This window comes from Choloepus didactylus, chromosome 17 (genome assembly GCF_015220235.1).
Source record: "Choloepus didactylus isolate mChoDid1 chromosome 17, mChoDid1.pri, whole genome shotgun sequence".
Lineage (NCBI taxonomy): Eukaryota > Metazoa > Chordata > Mammalia > Pilosa > Megalonychidae > Choloepus > Choloepus didactylus.
The window spans coordinates 72,911,312-72,928,681 of record NC_051323.1 but is presented as its reverse complement, the minus strand read 5'-3'; the positions used below and the strand labels follow the sequence as shown (position 1 = coordinate 72,928,681).

The 17,370-nt window shown below is 44.2% G+C and overlaps 1 protein-coding gene across 2 annotated transcripts in view; it reads right to left on the bottom strand.

Moving 5' to 3' along the window:
* AFF3 (AF4/FMR2 family member 3) overlaps positions 1–17,370 on the bottom strand; it is a 524,208-nt gene that overhangs the window by 101,733 nt on the left and 405,105 nt on the right. For both annotated transcript variants that reach the window (XM_037806556.1, XM_037806557.1), the window contains one exon: positions 5,065–5,116. In XM_037806556.1, coding sequence (XP_037662484.1) covers positions 5,065–5,116 — 52 coding nt within the window. The remainder of the gene's footprint in view (positions 1–5,064; positions 5,117–17,370) is intronic.

Here is a 17,370-nt window from a genome sequence, read left to right as displayed (position 1 = left end):
GGCTCAAGAGGGAAGGAGTGATGGACAGTGTTCAGTGTGGTAAGGTGGGGAATGAAGAGAGCCCAGTACACTCAGCTCTGGTGTTTTTTGTGTGTGTCTGGTGCTTTCTTTAATCGAGTGCAGACTCATTCATAGAAAACCGAAATGCAACTGTCACATGGAAACACATAAAATAGAGTTCTGAAAAAAAACAGAGGAAGGGTGATTCCAAAAGCCCCTCCTGGGATGGGCTTTTATAGGAGGAGAGCAGCTTTCTCAATAAACTTACAAGAATTGAAATCATATAGGGCATGTTCACTGACCACAATGGAATTGAACTAGAACCTCCCCCCCCCAAAAAAAGGAATTATAAGAAATCTCCAAACACTCAGAAATTAAACAACACAGGTATTCTTTTTTGAGCTTAAATGACGATGAAAATACAACATATCAGAATTGCAACTAAAGTAGTGCTGAGAGTGAAATTTGTAGCACCGAACACTTACATGAAGGAGGATAAGTCTCAAATCAATAATCTAAGCTCCCACTTCACTTCAAGAAACTAGAAAAAGAAGAGCAAAACAAACCCAAGGCAAGCAGGAGGGAAATCATAAAGATAAGAAATCAATGAAACTGAAATCAGAGAAACTAAATAGAGAAAATCAGTGAGGCAAATAACGAGTTCTTTGAAAAGATTGATAAAATCGACAAACCTCTAGCAAAAATGACAAAGAAAAAAAAAGAGAGGAGACAAATGATCAGTATCAGGAATGAAACGGAGGCTAAAATTATGGTCCCTGCTGACATCAAAAGGATAATAAAGGATACTATGAACAACTCTACACACATAAATATGGAAACCTAAATGACATAGATGGACTAATTCCTTGAAGAGCATGTATTACCACAACTTGTCCAATATGAAACAGACAATTTGAATAGCCCTGCACAATTAAGGATATTGCATTTTTAATTTAAAAAACTCCAGAGAAAGAAGTCTTCAAGCCCACATGATTTCACTGAAGAATTCTGCCAAACATGTAAAGAAGAATTAATACCTGTTCTACAGTTTCTTTCACAAAGAGAGGAAGAGGGACTACTTCCCAGTTCATTTTATAAGGCCAGTATTACTCTGATCTCAAAGCCAGACAAAGATAGCACAAAACAGAAAACTTCAGATCATTATCCCCATGAACATAAACAGGCAAATGTGCTGAGGATGTGGGGCAACTGGAATTTTCTTACATTGCTGGTGGGAATGTCAATTGGTACAAACTTTTCAGAAAATGATTTGGGATTATCTCCCAAAGTGGAGCACACACTGCTCTATGTCCAAGCATTTCTACTCCTGGACATAGACTCAGCAGAAAAGCTTCCATTTGTTTCCTAAAAGACCTGTACAATGTGTGAATAACAGCACTGTTCCAAAAGCCCAAAAAGCCTTAAAATGGGTAAGTCAATTATGGCTTATTCACATAATGGAATATGATACAGCAATGGGAATGAACAAACTTGGATGACAGGCAACAACACAGATGAATCTCATAAACACATTGTTGAGTGAAAGAAGCCAGACACACATGAGCACATGCTATATGATCCACTGATATACATTTTTAAAATGAGCAGAATTAGTCAACAGTGTAAGAAAACAGGACCTGGTTAAGACCTCTGGGGATGGTGCCTAGAAGGGAGCATGGGGAGGTCCTGGAGGCTGGGCACATTTGCTTCTTGATTGAGGGTGTTTGGCTTATGAATATTCATTGAGTTGTATACTTAGGATATGTGCACTTTTCTCTATGTATGCTCTATTCAATTAAAAATGGACTAAAAAAAAAAGCCAACTGGATCTGGCAACATGAAGATGATGGATGATTTCAAGTTCGGTGAAGTGGCAGGCTCTGGGGGTCTAACATTTATTCCATTTTTACGTGGGGGACACCGGAGTGGAGAACGGCTCAGAGCTGAGCCAGGCTGCCAAGCTGCCATGTAGCAGAGGGCGGATCTGAGCCCAGGGAGCAGGCTGGCCAAGCCTGTGCTCACAATCATTAGACAGCTTCCTTCTCTGAGAGCACGAAGGCAAGGAGGAGAGAAGGATGCAGCGGGCAGGAGCATTTAAGGAACAAGAGTCCAAGGCTATTTGAGGAGGGTTCAACCAGGGTAGCCCCTTGGAACACTGGAGGACATCAGTTGACTCCAGTGGCTGTGCAGGATGGTCAACAACCAGTTTAATGTAAGAAAACCTTGAGGGATTCAGGATACTATGTTTACTGAGGCAAGGAAATGTACAATGCAGTTCTGAAAGATGTGGGGTAAGGGACAAACTCGGACTATGCCTGGAAAAACCCTTTGTGTTACACGTTGAATTATCCCACAACGGCAGAGCACTGAGATGTGTGTGTGTTTTGCATGTGAGCACAGGCTCCGGTCTCAGGGCAAAATCGTATTTTGGCTTTGGAGAGAAAAAAATACCCTATCATTAGTTTTGTTTAAAAACATGGGAATTACTTTTTTTTGATTGGTCCAGGGTATAATTATAGGCCAAAGCAGGAGAGCTTAATATAATTAGTGTTGAAGCAATAACTTAAACTAACACATACAAAACCACTGTCTGGAGTCTTAATTAGGAGAAAGGGATTATTGTATAAAAAGCATTCATCCTGTCAGCTCCTTTTATTGCAAAATATAGGAAGATGTGGTGTACATATGTAACTGAGAAGTTAGGATTTAACAAATGATTATGATTACTGAATCATTATATAGCTATTTCTTTTTACTAGTATATTACAATAGCCAGAGGGAAACAGCTGACATCACTGAACTGTAATCCAGCTGCCTTGATTTCTGATAATGATCGTATAACCATATAACCTTTATCTTGTGATTGTAAATCCTTGTGACTGACCCTCACTTGTACCCACTTTATCCGGTTTTCCAACTTTAGAGTCTTATGATCACTAAAGACAGCCCCTGATGTTTATTAATGAAGGGACTTGAGGCAGCCCAGAACTAACCCACCCCCAAATTCCTAAATTATCTTGCTAGATGAAGCTGGATCTAACCAAAATTGGCCTGCCTGACATGCGCAGTACCTTAAACTTTAACGTATAAGTGACTTATACCTCATTATAACACTAAAAATCATGCCCATCACTGTACGAAGGCCGCCATTTTCTTACATACGTTCTAAGCATGTAGTCAATCTGCGCATGCTCAATAATTAAATCATCTCTAACCTCCTTCTCTAGAGTCATCGTGTTCATTATCCTAAAACCTGCCCATTTTTTGATACTATAAAACTATCAGAGTTACTGCAGCTCGTGGAGACAGATTTTTTAGGCTGATGGGCCATCTGGTCTCCTGCTTTGTGCTTAGGAATAAATCCTTTCTCTCTTTGAAACCTGGTGTCTCAGGAATTGGTCACTTGAGCACTTCAGGCAGAGAACCCCCTGCTTTCGAGCCGTACCACATACACTGGGACCAATTGCAAGAAGAAAGTTCTGACCTGAGTATTTACAGTACAATATTAGCAATGGCTATCGTCTAAAAGGGAGTAGTAAAGAAAGCAACATGAGTGAAATAAAACTTCTTATTGCCTCAGAGAATGTGTACAATACACTCTTGATAAGAAATTTTTTAAAATTGAGTTTTCAGTGAAACTATTTCCTGGAAATACTCAGGATTCTTTCCAAATTTAAGGAAGCTTTGCTGAATGAACTAGCCTTTGAAAACTTTTTCTAATATAACCTATAATTTAAGAGTTTGATATGATTTAATTCACAAAGTTCTATCTCAGCCTCTCAGTGGGAAAAAAACACAAGACAAATTAAATCATTTTCTTATAGTCGCATATATGAGGCATCAAAATTAGTAGTGCAATCATTCTACATTTCTGCTAAGAGACATCTGACTAGCCAGGTGTGTACACTTAGGAAAAAGCTTAATCTCTAAAAAACCCACAGTGCCAGAGGCCCTCCTTGCTCAGGAGCCATCCTTCACCTGGGTTTGCTCACTTGCCAACCTAGCTGTGGATTCACCCGGTTCTGTTTGATACCCAGGCCCTGCTCTGGCACCTCCCTTCTCTCACAGAGCAGTGACATCTGGGGCGACGGCACAACCACGTTCTGTCCATGAGCTCTTCCTGAAAAATTTTCTTTGACTTTTATTTCACCTCCAAATACTCTCTCTCCACACTATTTGTACTTGTGTGTGTGACAGCCAAATCACCTGCATAGCATTTCATGACATCTTTGAATAAAACACACAATTCCAAAAATAAATTGAATAGTGTATCTTGTGTTGCACATAAAAATGACTCATAAAAATGCCCTCTCCATTGTCTTTATACCTATCACATTTATGCAAACTTGACAAAATACAACACAGGTAATGAGAAAAAGGAAACAGAAATATAAGAAAATCTGTCTTTACTATTTTCAAACTTGCTTTAAAATAAACATTTCTGAAATACAGAAGTGAAAAGGATGAATATTAAATGGATATTTTTTCACCTTAACTGACTGATCAGAATAGTATTTATAAACCCCTGACTGATGTCTTGAGTGGATAAATCAAAAGCAGGGGAGAACATTTCAAGCGCATTTATCATTTAAGACAACCTACACTGAGAATGATTATTTTTTATTCATCATTTTAGCTCCCCTCTATGCTTGCTGCTTCTCAGTGTTAATAATATCTGCAGAAGACTTCTCAAAATTTAATGCTCTGGTTTGCCTGTTGCATGCTGATGAGGTTACGGTCACATGTCTACTCTCCAGAAAGCCAGGGAGCTTTGCGGAGAAGAGAGGCTCCTATTTCACAGGCGGGTGTCACGTGCCATTTTCCTTGGATGTACCCCTTGTTGTCTCAACATCATAAAATCACAGAATTACAGTTTTAAGGGAAACCAACGCCAGGATATTTTAACAGACTGGCACAAGGACAGAGAAGTGAGTCATTAGCAGAGGAAAGCCCAGAATCCTGGGGCACCACGACTCCGGGTTTGTGTGACCCGATACCCTGCGCGTCCAGGCCAGTGGCACCCATGGCCCACCCCAAGGATGGCGCAGTCCAAGAACGTCTTACCTGCTCATTCTCCTCTTCATCACTGCTCAGCTTGAGGTCATCTTCCAGCATTCTGAAAGAAGGAGCAAAGCGGTACGAACACTTAGCAAAATAAGGCAGCACCAAGATACCTTTATTAGAGCAACATTTCAGTAGGAATCTATTTGTTTCCTTATGTCGTTTTCTTTTCTTTTTTTTTTTTTTTTTTGTCTTTTCCTCTTAAACGCATTTTGCCTGATGTGCTTGGGAAGCAACACTGCCACATCATGAAAATTAGTCCTCACAAGAGTTATGTGCTAAGATGGGCTGGCCCAAGAATATGATTTTCTAAACCAACAGAACCACACAGATGCTTTTCTCTGTAAAGCTTTAATTCCATAATTATTTGTGTTTCCCACATGTCAGGCACGGTGCTATCGACTCTGCTGACCTGGGGGAGGGGTGGGGAGGAACTTTCATGATCAGTAGAATTAGAGACCAGGTAAAACTCTGCCGAGAACGATGAGACAATAAACTGGAGCTGCGAGCAGTAGCTGTTGATGTCTCCCAGCAGTCAAAGGTCTGGAGAAGACATCTGCCTTAACATCCTGCTGCATAAGCACCTTCATCTTCACTGGAAACCCACACAGGAGAGACCTTCCTGAAGAGGCCCTGTGAAGACAACTCCCCAGCCCACCTGGGTCCCTCGGATTCCTCACGATAGCACAGCGGAGAAACCTACTTTTGGGTCCATAAAAGTTAAAAGTAGTAAAAATCAAACAAACAAAAACTCTGCTATTACTGATGATAAAATTGGATTCTTGCCAGTACTGCTAAATTGTTCCTTATAGAACAGTAGTTTTCAGATTAATTCATTTGAATAGAAATCGTACTCAGAAGTGCAGCATGTAACAGAGAAAAGCAGAGCTCTCTGTTAGGAAGCAGGGGGCACACTCCACTTCTGATGAGCCCTGGGGCCCCACAGATCGGTTTGAAAACCACTCTGCAGTGCCCTGTCATCCTTGAAGTCAACTTCCAAAGAATGTCACTTAAAATGTGCCCAGTTTCCTTTAAAACCCAATTATAGGCTTATCATGCATATATTCCTCTGAATATTTGCCTGAGTAATTTCAGTGATCTGTGGGTAAAGACCCCGCAGGATGGGTCATGGTCCCCAGTGTCCGTGCATTTGGGGCCAGTCCCCTCACTCCCCAGCCCTATTTCCCCATGTATTAAACGAAGGATTATGCTGCACAACCTCTAGGGTTCGTTCCTGCTTTAGATCCCGTGAGTCTATGAAATAAATTTGCTCCCTGTTTCGTCAAGTAGAAAAACTTCTATTTGTTCTAGAGAACACAAGTGAGAAATAAATTTCTAGGTAATGTCTGGTGTACCATTTAAAACTTACCATGAGAGCACCAAATCCTCCTCCTGCCAGCTAGCTGAGAAGTGTCATTCTCTCCTTCTTTAAACCATAAACAACCGCACATCAGTCCCAACTGCAGCGCTTCACCCCCAATCGCTCTCTACAGCTGGCACGCGTCCATTTCCCTGAGCCACCCAAATGCATCCACGGAGGCGTTAAGAGAAGAGGCATCTCGATGACTTACTGGAGCGCTGTTCTGGAATCGCCCGGGAAGGGGCTGGGTTTCTAGTCCTTGGGCCCCTACCCCACCCCAGGCCCACACGGCGACGGCACAGAGCCCAGTGCTGGGTTGTTGGCTGAGCTGCGGCATCTTCGCCAAGGCTCTGTCCTACCAGAAGGCACATGTGTCTTTCTGATGAAACAGACCAGAAAAGCAGGATGGCTCCTGCCTCTGCCCATCACCCCTTCTTTTGGTTTAATCTTGTGGATTGCCCTGCAAACATTCAGTGTCCCGCGTGTGGTGGTCCTGTCGGTGGGTGGGGAAAGGAGAGGGAAAGATATACCCAATCATTTTTTTAAAATTTAATTTTATTGAGATTGTTCACATACCATACAATTATCCAAAGATCCAAAGTGCACAATCAGTTGCCCATGGTACCATCATACAGCTGTGCATCCATCACCACAATTAATTTTTTTCTCAATTTTTAGAACATTTTCATTACTCCAGAAAAGAAAGACAAAAAAAGAAAACTCAAATCCTCCAAAACCCAAACCTCCCCCTCTCCATTACTGACTCATAGTATTGGTATAGTACATTTGTTACTGTTGATGAAAGAATGTTAAAATACTGTTAACTGTAGTACATAGTTTGCAGTAGGTATATTTTTTCCCTCTATACCCCTCTATTATTAACTTCTAGTTATAGTGTCATACATTTGTTCTAGCTCAAGAAAGAGATTTCTAATATTTGTACAGTTAATCCTGGACATTGTCCACCACGAGATTCACTGTTGCATACATTCCCATCTTTTAACCTCCACCTTTCCTTCTGGTGACAAACGTGACTCTGAGCTTCCCCTTTCCACCACATTTACACACCACTAAGCACTGTTAGTTATTCTCACAATAACGTGCTACCATCACCTCTGTCCACTTCCAAACACTTAAGTTCAATCTAGTTGAACATTCTGCTCATAATAAGCAACTGCTCCCCAATCTTTAGGCTCATTCTATATCCTGTTAACTTATATTTCATGTCTATGAGTTTACATATTATAATTCGTTCATATCAGTGAGACCCTGCAATATTTGTCCTTATGTATCTGACTTATTTCACTCAATATACTGCCCCCAAGGTTTCTTCATCAACCTGTTTTTTTTTCTAAAGATGGTTTTGTTCACCCACCATACCTTCTGCCCTAAGTAAACAACTGATGGTTCCCTGTATAGTCACATACTTATATATACACCACCATCATCACTATCTATATAAGGACATCTCCAATTCTTCACAAAGAAGGAGGAAGAATCAAAGAAGGTAGAGAGACAAAAGAAAAGGAAAAAGAAAGAAAAAAACCGTGACAGCTAAAAAGCAACAAAAGGAAAGACAGAATTAAACTAAAGTAGAATAAAAGAGTCAGACGACATCACCAATGCCAAGGGTCCCATACCCCTCCCTTATGCTTTGCTGCATTAAAGGAAGCATAATACAATGTTTCTGTTAACTATAGTCTCTAGTTTGCATTGAGTGTATTTTTTCCCCCAATACCACTCTAGTTTTAATACCTTGCAATGTTGACATTCATTTGTTTTCCCTCATGTAAAAACTACTTGTACCTTTTATTATAATTGTTGAGCACTCTAGGTCTTACTGAGTTATATAGTCTCAGCCTTTATCTGTCCTCTTTACTTCTGGTGTCCCACATGCTCCTAACCTTCCTCTTTCAACCATACTCACCGTCGTCTTTGTTCAGTGTACTTACATTTCTGTGCTACTATCACTGAAAATTGTGATCAAAACCTCTCACTTTTGTCTTTTCCTTTCTGTCTGCAGTGCTTCCTTTAGTATTTTCTTGTTCACAAACTCTCTCATTGTCTGTTTGTCAGATAATATTTTAAACCCTTTCTCATATATGGACAGTTGTGCCAGATATAGGACTCTTGGTTGGCCGTTTTTCTCTTTCAGTATCTTAAATATATAACCCCACTTCCTTCTTGCCTCCATGGGTTCTATTGAGGAATCTGCACATAGTCTTATCAAGCTTCCTTTGTATGTCATGGATCGCTTTCCTCTTGCTGCTTTCAGGATTCTCTCTTTGTCTTTAACGTTTGATAATCTGATTATTAAGTGTCTTGGCATGGGTCTATTCAGATCTATTCTATTTGGGGTATGCTGCACTTCTTGGATCTGTAATTTTATGTCTTTCATAAGAGATGGGAAGTTGTCATTGATAATTTCCTCTGTTATTGCTTCTGCCCCGTTTCCCTTCTCTTCTCCTTCTGGGACACCCATGACACATACAATTCATGTGATTCATGTTGTCATTCAATTCCCTGATACGCTGCTCATATTTTCCCATTCTTTTCCTTATCTGTTCTCTTGTGTAGGATTTCAGGTGTCTTGCTCTCCAGTTCCTGAGTGTTTTCTTCTGCCTGTTTAGATCTGCTGTTGTATGTCTCCACCGTGTTTTTCATCTCTTGTGTTGTGCCTTTCATTTCCATAGATTCTGACAGTTGTTTTTTCAAACTTTAGATTTCTACCTTATGTTCACCCAGTGTTTTCCTTATATTCTTCACCTCTTTTGCCATATCTTCCCTGAACTTGTTGATTTGGTTTTTGATTTGATTTAGCATATTTCTTTGAAAATCTTCAATAGATTGTTTTATTAAAGTGAAACAATATCTCAACTATATCTTGATTGAGGGGTTAGTTTGTTCCTTGATTGGGCCATATCTTCGTTTTCCTAGTGTAGATTGTAGTTTTCCATTGCCTAGGCATCTGGTTTCCTTGGTTACCTCAGTTAGATTTTCCCAGACCAGAACGGGTTCAGGTCTCAGAATGGGGTTATATTCAGGGTGCATCTTAGAGGAATGACAGACTTTCCTGTGAGGTCTCCAGTTGCTGTGCTTTTCCTAACCTGCCCAGCAGGTGGTGCCTGTCAGGCTGTCACTCCCGACTGGTGTAAGGAGATGTGGCCCCTTTAGTCTCTGTTTTGACTGTTTTCCCTCCCGGCTCTGGGGTCTGGTTCTGAAGGGAAAGCTGGGCCCCTCCTCCTTCCTCTTAGGGCGGATGAACCCCCTAGAGAGTTATTACTTGCACATGAATTGTTGTCTCTGACTCTGTTATCTCCACCCCTTCCTGGGTCAAAGTGCTGCGAACTGAAAATGGCTGCGGCTCTCTCCACTGAGCCCCTCAGGTTGAGAGAGAGGAAAAGGGACAGAAAGCTCCTTTCAGAGCCAGTACACGGTCCCCCAGTTTCACTCGTTGGCCAGAGGTAACACCTGGTTTTCTGGGTTACCCCTCCCGGGACAGCGGAGTCTTCTGGTTCTTTAAGGTCAGTTGTCACTAAAAGCCTCTGTCTGCTTGTTGGGGGTTTGTAGCTTGTATTCAGTAGTCCACATTTGTTAATTAAATCCCCAGCTGGAGTTGGTCTGAGCTATATTTGCTTGCTGGGAGAGTGCTGCTTTCTACCACAGCGAGGTTTTGCTGCTTAGCCTGCCATGGGGGGAAGGGGCTCCCTGTGTGGTTCTCCAGTTTTTACTTACAGATTTTATGCTGCGATCTCAGGCATTCCTCCCAATCCAGGTTGGTGTACAATGTGTGGACAATCACGGTTGTCCCCTAGCAGTTGTTCCAGATTATTTACTAGGTGTGCCTGCTTGTTTATTAGTTGTTCCAGGGGACTAAATAAATTCCACTCCTCTGTATGTTACCGTCTTAGCTCCTCGATACCCAATCATTTTTAACAACTTTCCTTGTTAGATTGAACATGTCAAGAGTGCTGGAAAGTTGTATCTCTATACAGGTAGTAGGATGCACAGATTTGAAGGCCACCGTCCACCCGGATAGGGACCCCCAACACTCCTGTGGGCAGCAGCCAGAGCTCGGCAGCAAACCAGCCCTAGGACACAGTTACCATGCGAGGCTGGCATTACTCCAAGTAAGAACAACAGTAAAAAGAGGCGTGAGGTTCTCTTTTATTTTACAGTAGGAAGTGACAAAATTGTACAGAGAAAGCCCTGGGGACCCCCAGGGCCAAACAAACAAACAAACAAACAAAAACCCATGCCCGACTTCCTCCTTGAATTCCCTCCTGTGTCTCCTCTTTACCTTTTGGAATTTGAAATTCCCACCAAGGCAGCTGACCCAGAGAGCCAACCAAGCTCCTAGATCATTACATTTGACCCGAAGCAAAATAAAGCCCACCTGCCCTAAACCCACCCCTATAGGACGGACAAACTCATCCAATCAATAGGAGCCAAGCTAACTTCCTTCTTAGGTCTATGAAAGTCATTTTCCAGCCCTGGAACCCCAGAGCTACTTCTGTTCGGGCTTCCTTGGCTGCAGCAAAACTTTGGTGTCCCGAATAAAACATGGTCATCTGCAAACTCAACTCTGACATGTTTTCACAGCTTATTTTTATTTTGCGCATGTGCTAAATGCGTAAACTCGCCTCTGTCAACCTCATACTACCTCTTACACGGATTCCTGGGCAGTTCGCCCCTCTGGGTCCCGGCTTTGTCATTTCTCTAGTGGGACTCATCCATGTTGTCATCACGTCCAGGAGAAAAGCAGTCAAGGACCCACCATGCTTTGTGACTACTCATTACTCTGCCCCTGAATTTACCTCTCTTATGTTTAAGTAAATGAATTTATAGTGTTTCTGGCTGAGATCTAAAAACAAAGAATGAAATGTAAAACCATTTTGTATTCAAGAGAGATTTCAAGGGAAATTAAAATCCAGTAAAACACCAGAGTATCTCGGGAGTGGGAAAATGTTCTTTATACCCACAGCGATGGAAACACTAAGTTCAACAGCTTATTCGCGTGCACACAGCAATCCCGGGAAAGGGACTGTTACCAAAACCTAAAACCACAGATGCAGAGTAGACAGTCACCACCACACGCCCCCTCCACCCCCCGACAGGCTCACAAGCACGAGCTCGGGCGACGGAGGTTCAAGGCATCAAAGAACACGAGCCCAGCCTTTCTCCTTTGCCCCAACAGTCACAAGCTGAAGCCCCCGACTCAACTTCCAAAGCTCAGCGCTGAGTCCCATCAGCTGCACTCTTTAAGTCTGGTTTAAAGAAGTGCTCCATTTCTAAAGCTGCCAATATCTGAGTGGCCTCTGAGAAAGTCTGAGGGGTAGCTGATGGGAATTTGGGGTGACAGCTGAGCAATGAAACAAGGAGAAGACAGAGAGGTTGTGATACCCACAGGCCACGAGAGCTGTCACATTTGTGTGTGACTCCCTCCATTCGAACACACAAATGGCACTGAGTCGCAGCCCCATCCCTGCTCCTAGCCAGTTGTGAAGGCTTTTTTTTTATCATTTGTCTACTTCCAAAAAGAAATAGATCGGGATATTATATGGAATATTACACAAAAACAAACAAACAAACAAAAACAGTAAGCCGAGAGTAAAAGGATAAGTGCAAGTCCCTAGCAGGGGTGGGGGCTGCAGAATAAGTGTAAGTCTCTGCTTCGACATCACTCCTGGCTTGGTGCCCCGAGGTGGCACCCACCCAGAACCACACCAAAGAAACTCCCCTTTCCCGTTCCCTGAGCCCGGCTAGGTGGCCGAAACCCAAAACCCATCTCAGGATAGAGGGTCCCACTGTTGAATGGGGGTGAGCACTTGGCCTGCTAAGCGCTTTCTAGACATGACCTCATTCAGTCCCACAGCAGCTCCCTTGAGGCGGGCACTGCTGGAGGCGCAGGCTGGGGGCATTGGAACGTGGGGCAGCCTCAGACCGCCCGGATGGACCCCAGCTTGCCCCTCCACCAGCTGAGTGACCTGGCACCTGCCTCCAGGGCTTTCCAGAGAAATAATTACACGGTCACCTCACACACACAGTCCCTGGCACCAAGTGAGCATTCAAACTCAACACATGTGAGTCTCTATGAGCAATCCCCTTTGACCCAGAGTGAAGATTCAGACCTTAGAGCATTTAGAAAACTTGCATGGGTAAACAAACTGGATGATGACGATGTTTCCATAATAATGACTTAAAACTAAGTCATCTGTTCTACTGATTAGGCCATTTTGAAAAGAAGAGACGATGTTCTCCAGAGGCCGTGGACGGGAATATTTTTTGGGTTATAACTGCTACCGTGGCTGATTGGTCTGACGTGGTGCCACATCTCACTGAGGACAGAAAACACAACCTTCAGCCTCAGTGCACGGGGAGGTCTGACCTGGGAGCTGGAAGCTGGTATGCGTCCGGGCGTCCCTCACAGGGCCCATGTCTGATGACAACGGGGACATTGGAAGGACAATAAAATACAACTTTGTGGATTAAAGTCAAGGAGCAGAGGTGCTGCCAGGGATGCCGAGAAACCTGTACTTTGTGGCCTTAACACTTTACCCAGCTGCCAGGAGCCCTCCCAGCTAGCGCTTAATTATGATTTTGCAGGGGAGTTTGAGCCAGATCGCTGGGAACTGCAACCCTTAAAGGCCTCCTGCAGGATTTTTAAAATTGCAATTAGGTGACTGGGATCCTGCCCATCGTTTGCTTGGGAACTGTGTTAGATAACTGTTCCTTAAAATTAGTGCCCCAGGCATGTTATCGCACACACTGCCTGAACACCCAGCGGAAGGGGACAGAAGGTTCTGAGCCACCTGCGGAAAGATCTCCTGCTTTCAGGCAGAGAGAAGGGGCCTTCCGTGACCTGGATAGAGGATATGACAAGAGCTGAACCCAGAACTCTAAAGAAGAACCAAGTACAAACATTTCCCTTGTGGTTTGCCAACTCCCACCCCAGGTGGACCATTCTCTTTCTGCAAGTGAAAGACGAATGGAAACATTCCTCATCACCGACAGTAAACCTTTGCATCCAAACTCCCCATCCTTCACACGTTCATTTGCTCCTGCCCTCTGTGCCTCGTGCGCACCCATCAGTGGACAGCATCTTGTCTCCCAGGGCTGGTTCCCTTCCTACAGGACACTCACATCCCCATTCGCGTTTTAACCATTTCTCAGTGTTCCACCATTGCTAAGCTCTGGCACACAGAACTCCAATGGACCCGGTCGCCTCATTTCAAAATAACTTCAGAAGTGCTCAGGAACTGGAGGAACTAAATACAACCCTTGCAACTTAATATTTAATATTATGGCAATTCCTTGTATATTTTTTTTCTAATTGCGTAAGAGACCGATTTACGTTGTGCTGGGGCCTACGTGTTTGAGGCCCCAAGTTTACTGGGAGCAGATCAGCAGCCGGCCTACCGCAGATGGTCACTGGCTCCTGGCGCACGTCTGTCTCACCTGGGTACTGCATAGGGCACGGCAAACACCTTCTCTAGGAACGGCAGGCATTTCACAGAGCAGTGGGTTCTGATTAATAGGGTTTCCCCAGCATCATCTGGGGCCCTTCACAGATCTGAATCCTTTAGTCCTTTAAAGTTCATTTCATTTAACTATGTCTTAATGGGTTTTTTAAAATCTGAATTTTAATTGGGTTGTTTGATTTTTAGAGTTGTTTCTATAGCTGGTGCTGTCACTATCTCCACCTATTTGAGATTTAAAGCCAAAGACAAATGTTTATGCACCTCCATTAAACATATTCATATATGCAAATATCTACTCTAGCCATTAGCATCATATGGGAGCCTGCTTAATATGCAGTGCACTCTCCGCAGGTGTTCCCCAAGCCATCATCTCACTGCTCAGAGTGGGAGGGAAACTTATAAAACTCATTACATTCTTTCCAAAGTCCATGGTTCTGACAGGGCTCTGTGCCACCATCTGCCTGCACAAACAAGTGACCGCTTTCCTCCCCATATCTGTTCAGAAGAATTTAGCTCAGGCAATTCTAGCTCTTAGGGAACCAAGAGAGCCAAATTAGGTCCCCTCCCTGGCCAGGGCTGGTAGTCAGCAGGTCCAAGGCACACGTGAGGTCACCGAGCATGGAGGCAAAAGATGGAGAGAAGGATCCAGATGAAGGAGAGTTCTAGAAGGCCTATGAGTTCTAACTTCTATCTGGGGGTCTTTCCATGGTTTGAAGCAATTTTGGTTCATAGGGAGATGGTGTTTCCTTACCAATATTTTCTTCCTGGATTCTTCCTTCCTAGGACCTGCTCTGATTGCCAATAAATCACAAATGCTCGTCTGATTCTGCCATGGTCAACAAAGGGCCGTGATGCACTGGACTCCTTCTTTTTCTCATGCATCTTTTAAGTACGGACTATTCCAATGGTCCCTTTCTCCACTTACAGGCTGAGTTCACCTGCTACCTTCCACACAAGCCTGTTTTTTCTGGGGGAGAGCATATTATTTCCTAACGACACTCGCAAAAGTCAAAATCATTTAGAAAACCTGCTGCCAAACCTTGGTGAAATGTGGGGTGAATGCGTGTCTTCAAAATCTCAATCAAGAACTGCCTTTCCCAATTGTACCCATACCTACTATAGGATACAAGTATATAGAATATACAGTATAAGTATGCATATGTATACTTAGGAGTGTAGGTATTCTATAAGTATATAGAATAAATAGAAATCAAAGGAACATTGAAAATCAACACTAATTAAAAGAAAACGGTCAGTGACCGTAAAGTGTGGTGCGGTGGACCGAGCCCTGAAAGGGCAGCCAGCAGGCTGTCCAGCGCTGAAGTCCCTGACTATCTCTGTGAACTTGGAAAAATCATTTAATTATCTGGGTAGCATTTCTACATCACTAAATGAGGGCTGACTAGAATGAGATTTGAAGTCCATGGCTCCGTATCTCCAGGAATGGAAAGGAAGTCCAGGAGGACCATTGGAGAATTAGAAGGGACACTGAGAAGATCTGATATGACTTAGTTACAAGTAAAACTAAGAGACTGGACTTGAAGTAAATGGTCCAAGCTCCTGCTGGGAGCCAGGGGCCCTGGGCCAAGTCCTGTTACTTCTTCAAGTTTCACTTCCTCATGTTTCAGGTGGGAAATGTTGTTCTAAAACTCAATTAGACACTGGAAGTGATGGTGCTTTTGAATAGAAGAGTAACATAAATATAGGGTGTCCGGCTATTTCAGGGAAACCTTTCCCAGGTATTATGTGATGTGTAGGATTGAGCCTCCCCTCAGACTCCAGTCCTGCAAATCCCAACGCTGAAGGGGCTTCCCTGAGATGAGGAGAGAAGGCAATAAATAAGCAGATGGTGCCCCAGACACTGCACCAGCTCCCCATCTGTACTTGAGCCCTGGTACCTGCTCCTTCCTTGGTTCTCTAGACTCTTCTCTATTGGAGTGAAGTGTTACCCCCAGACACACATCTAAAAGCTTTGGGATAGTTTAAAAAATCATATTCATTTCTTTTTTTTCTTGTAACAGAATCTACAGATAAAGTCAGATGATGTATGAGAAAATGGTGACCAGGCCTCTAGGGTGCTTGGCCAAGGCCAAAGGAGCACTGACCAAGCTCTCCAGGCCGCGTTCCACACAGCACCGGAAGGACGCATCCTCTCAAAAAGTCTACTGCAACATGATCCTTCAATTCTTCCAAAAGATACGTTTGGTTCTGGAACTCCACTAGGAAGATGCGATTGGAAAAGCACGACCCAGAAAATACCACAAAAGGCCATCGAAACTGTGAGTGGGGCAGCTGGGGGAGAGTGACCCTGCCCGGGAGGAAGGCGGGCAGTATTCACCAACCCGGAGCAGCAAGTCCCGGGGCTCCCATTTGATGTCACCCTTTGAAAATAGTTCATTTTTCCTCCAAAGCAGTTTAGCCGGCTGCATGCACTGTAAGTTCCTCACCAGACGGCCCTCTGGGAGAGTAAGGACCCTGAAGGTGCGGGGGGAAATGCTTAGAAAGGGACACCCTGAGGGGGTGACGGGCTCAGAGGTGAGAGGGAGGCTCTGCAGGAGCTCCAAGGAAAAAGGCTCCATCCGTGGTTCTCAAACCTGAGGGTGCGTCAGACCACCCGGAGGGCTTTGGGGAACCACAGATTGCCGGGCCCCACCCCTGATTCGGTAGGGGGAGGGGCCCTGAAATTTGCATTTCTAATTAGTTACCCGGCGATGCTGATGCTGCTGGGCCAGGTCACAACCTCCTGTCCACGAGGGGCTAACACATTTGGGGTCAGCAACTGGAGGCAGAGCCTGTGGGTGCTGTCCCCAGTCCCCTCACCCCGAAGGGCATCTCAGGCCTTGTGGTTTTGGGGTGGGGGACTTGGGGCCTCCTGACACTCAGACACCAGCCTGGCAGAGTCCTAACAGATCCCTGCCACAGTGTTTTCTGGGTTCCAGGGTAGGATCCCAAGGAGAATTGGGATCCGCACCTGTTAAGGAGAACTGCCATTCATCCTTCAACCACAGAATACAAGGTCCAAAAAGGCTGTGCACCTGCCCTCAAAGAGCAGGGGGGGCAAGCAGGAGAGAGAGGCAGTGACCCAATGATTTTAATGCGGTGGGATAAGCACTCGAGCAGTCATGCTCTCAGAGACCGCACGGCTCAGGAAGAGGGGCCTGAGGAGCTGGTACTGAGCTGTCTTCAAGGTCACAGGGGGTCAGATGAGGCCAGGGAAAGACATCCCTCCAAAGGAAGGGCCACAGCCAAGCACGGAGTGCTTGGGGAACTGAAGCCGTCTATTTTCCCATGCTCTCTTCTCTTTCCCTCCCGTCCCCTCCTCTCTCTCTCTTTTTTGAAAGGTAATACACACACACAGTTCGAAACTCTCCAAATAGAAACAGGTATCCAGTGAAATGTCTCCCTCCCATCTTTGTTCCCATCTGCCCACTTCCTACTCTTGTCCCCCAAAGTCACCACTGTTGGTAG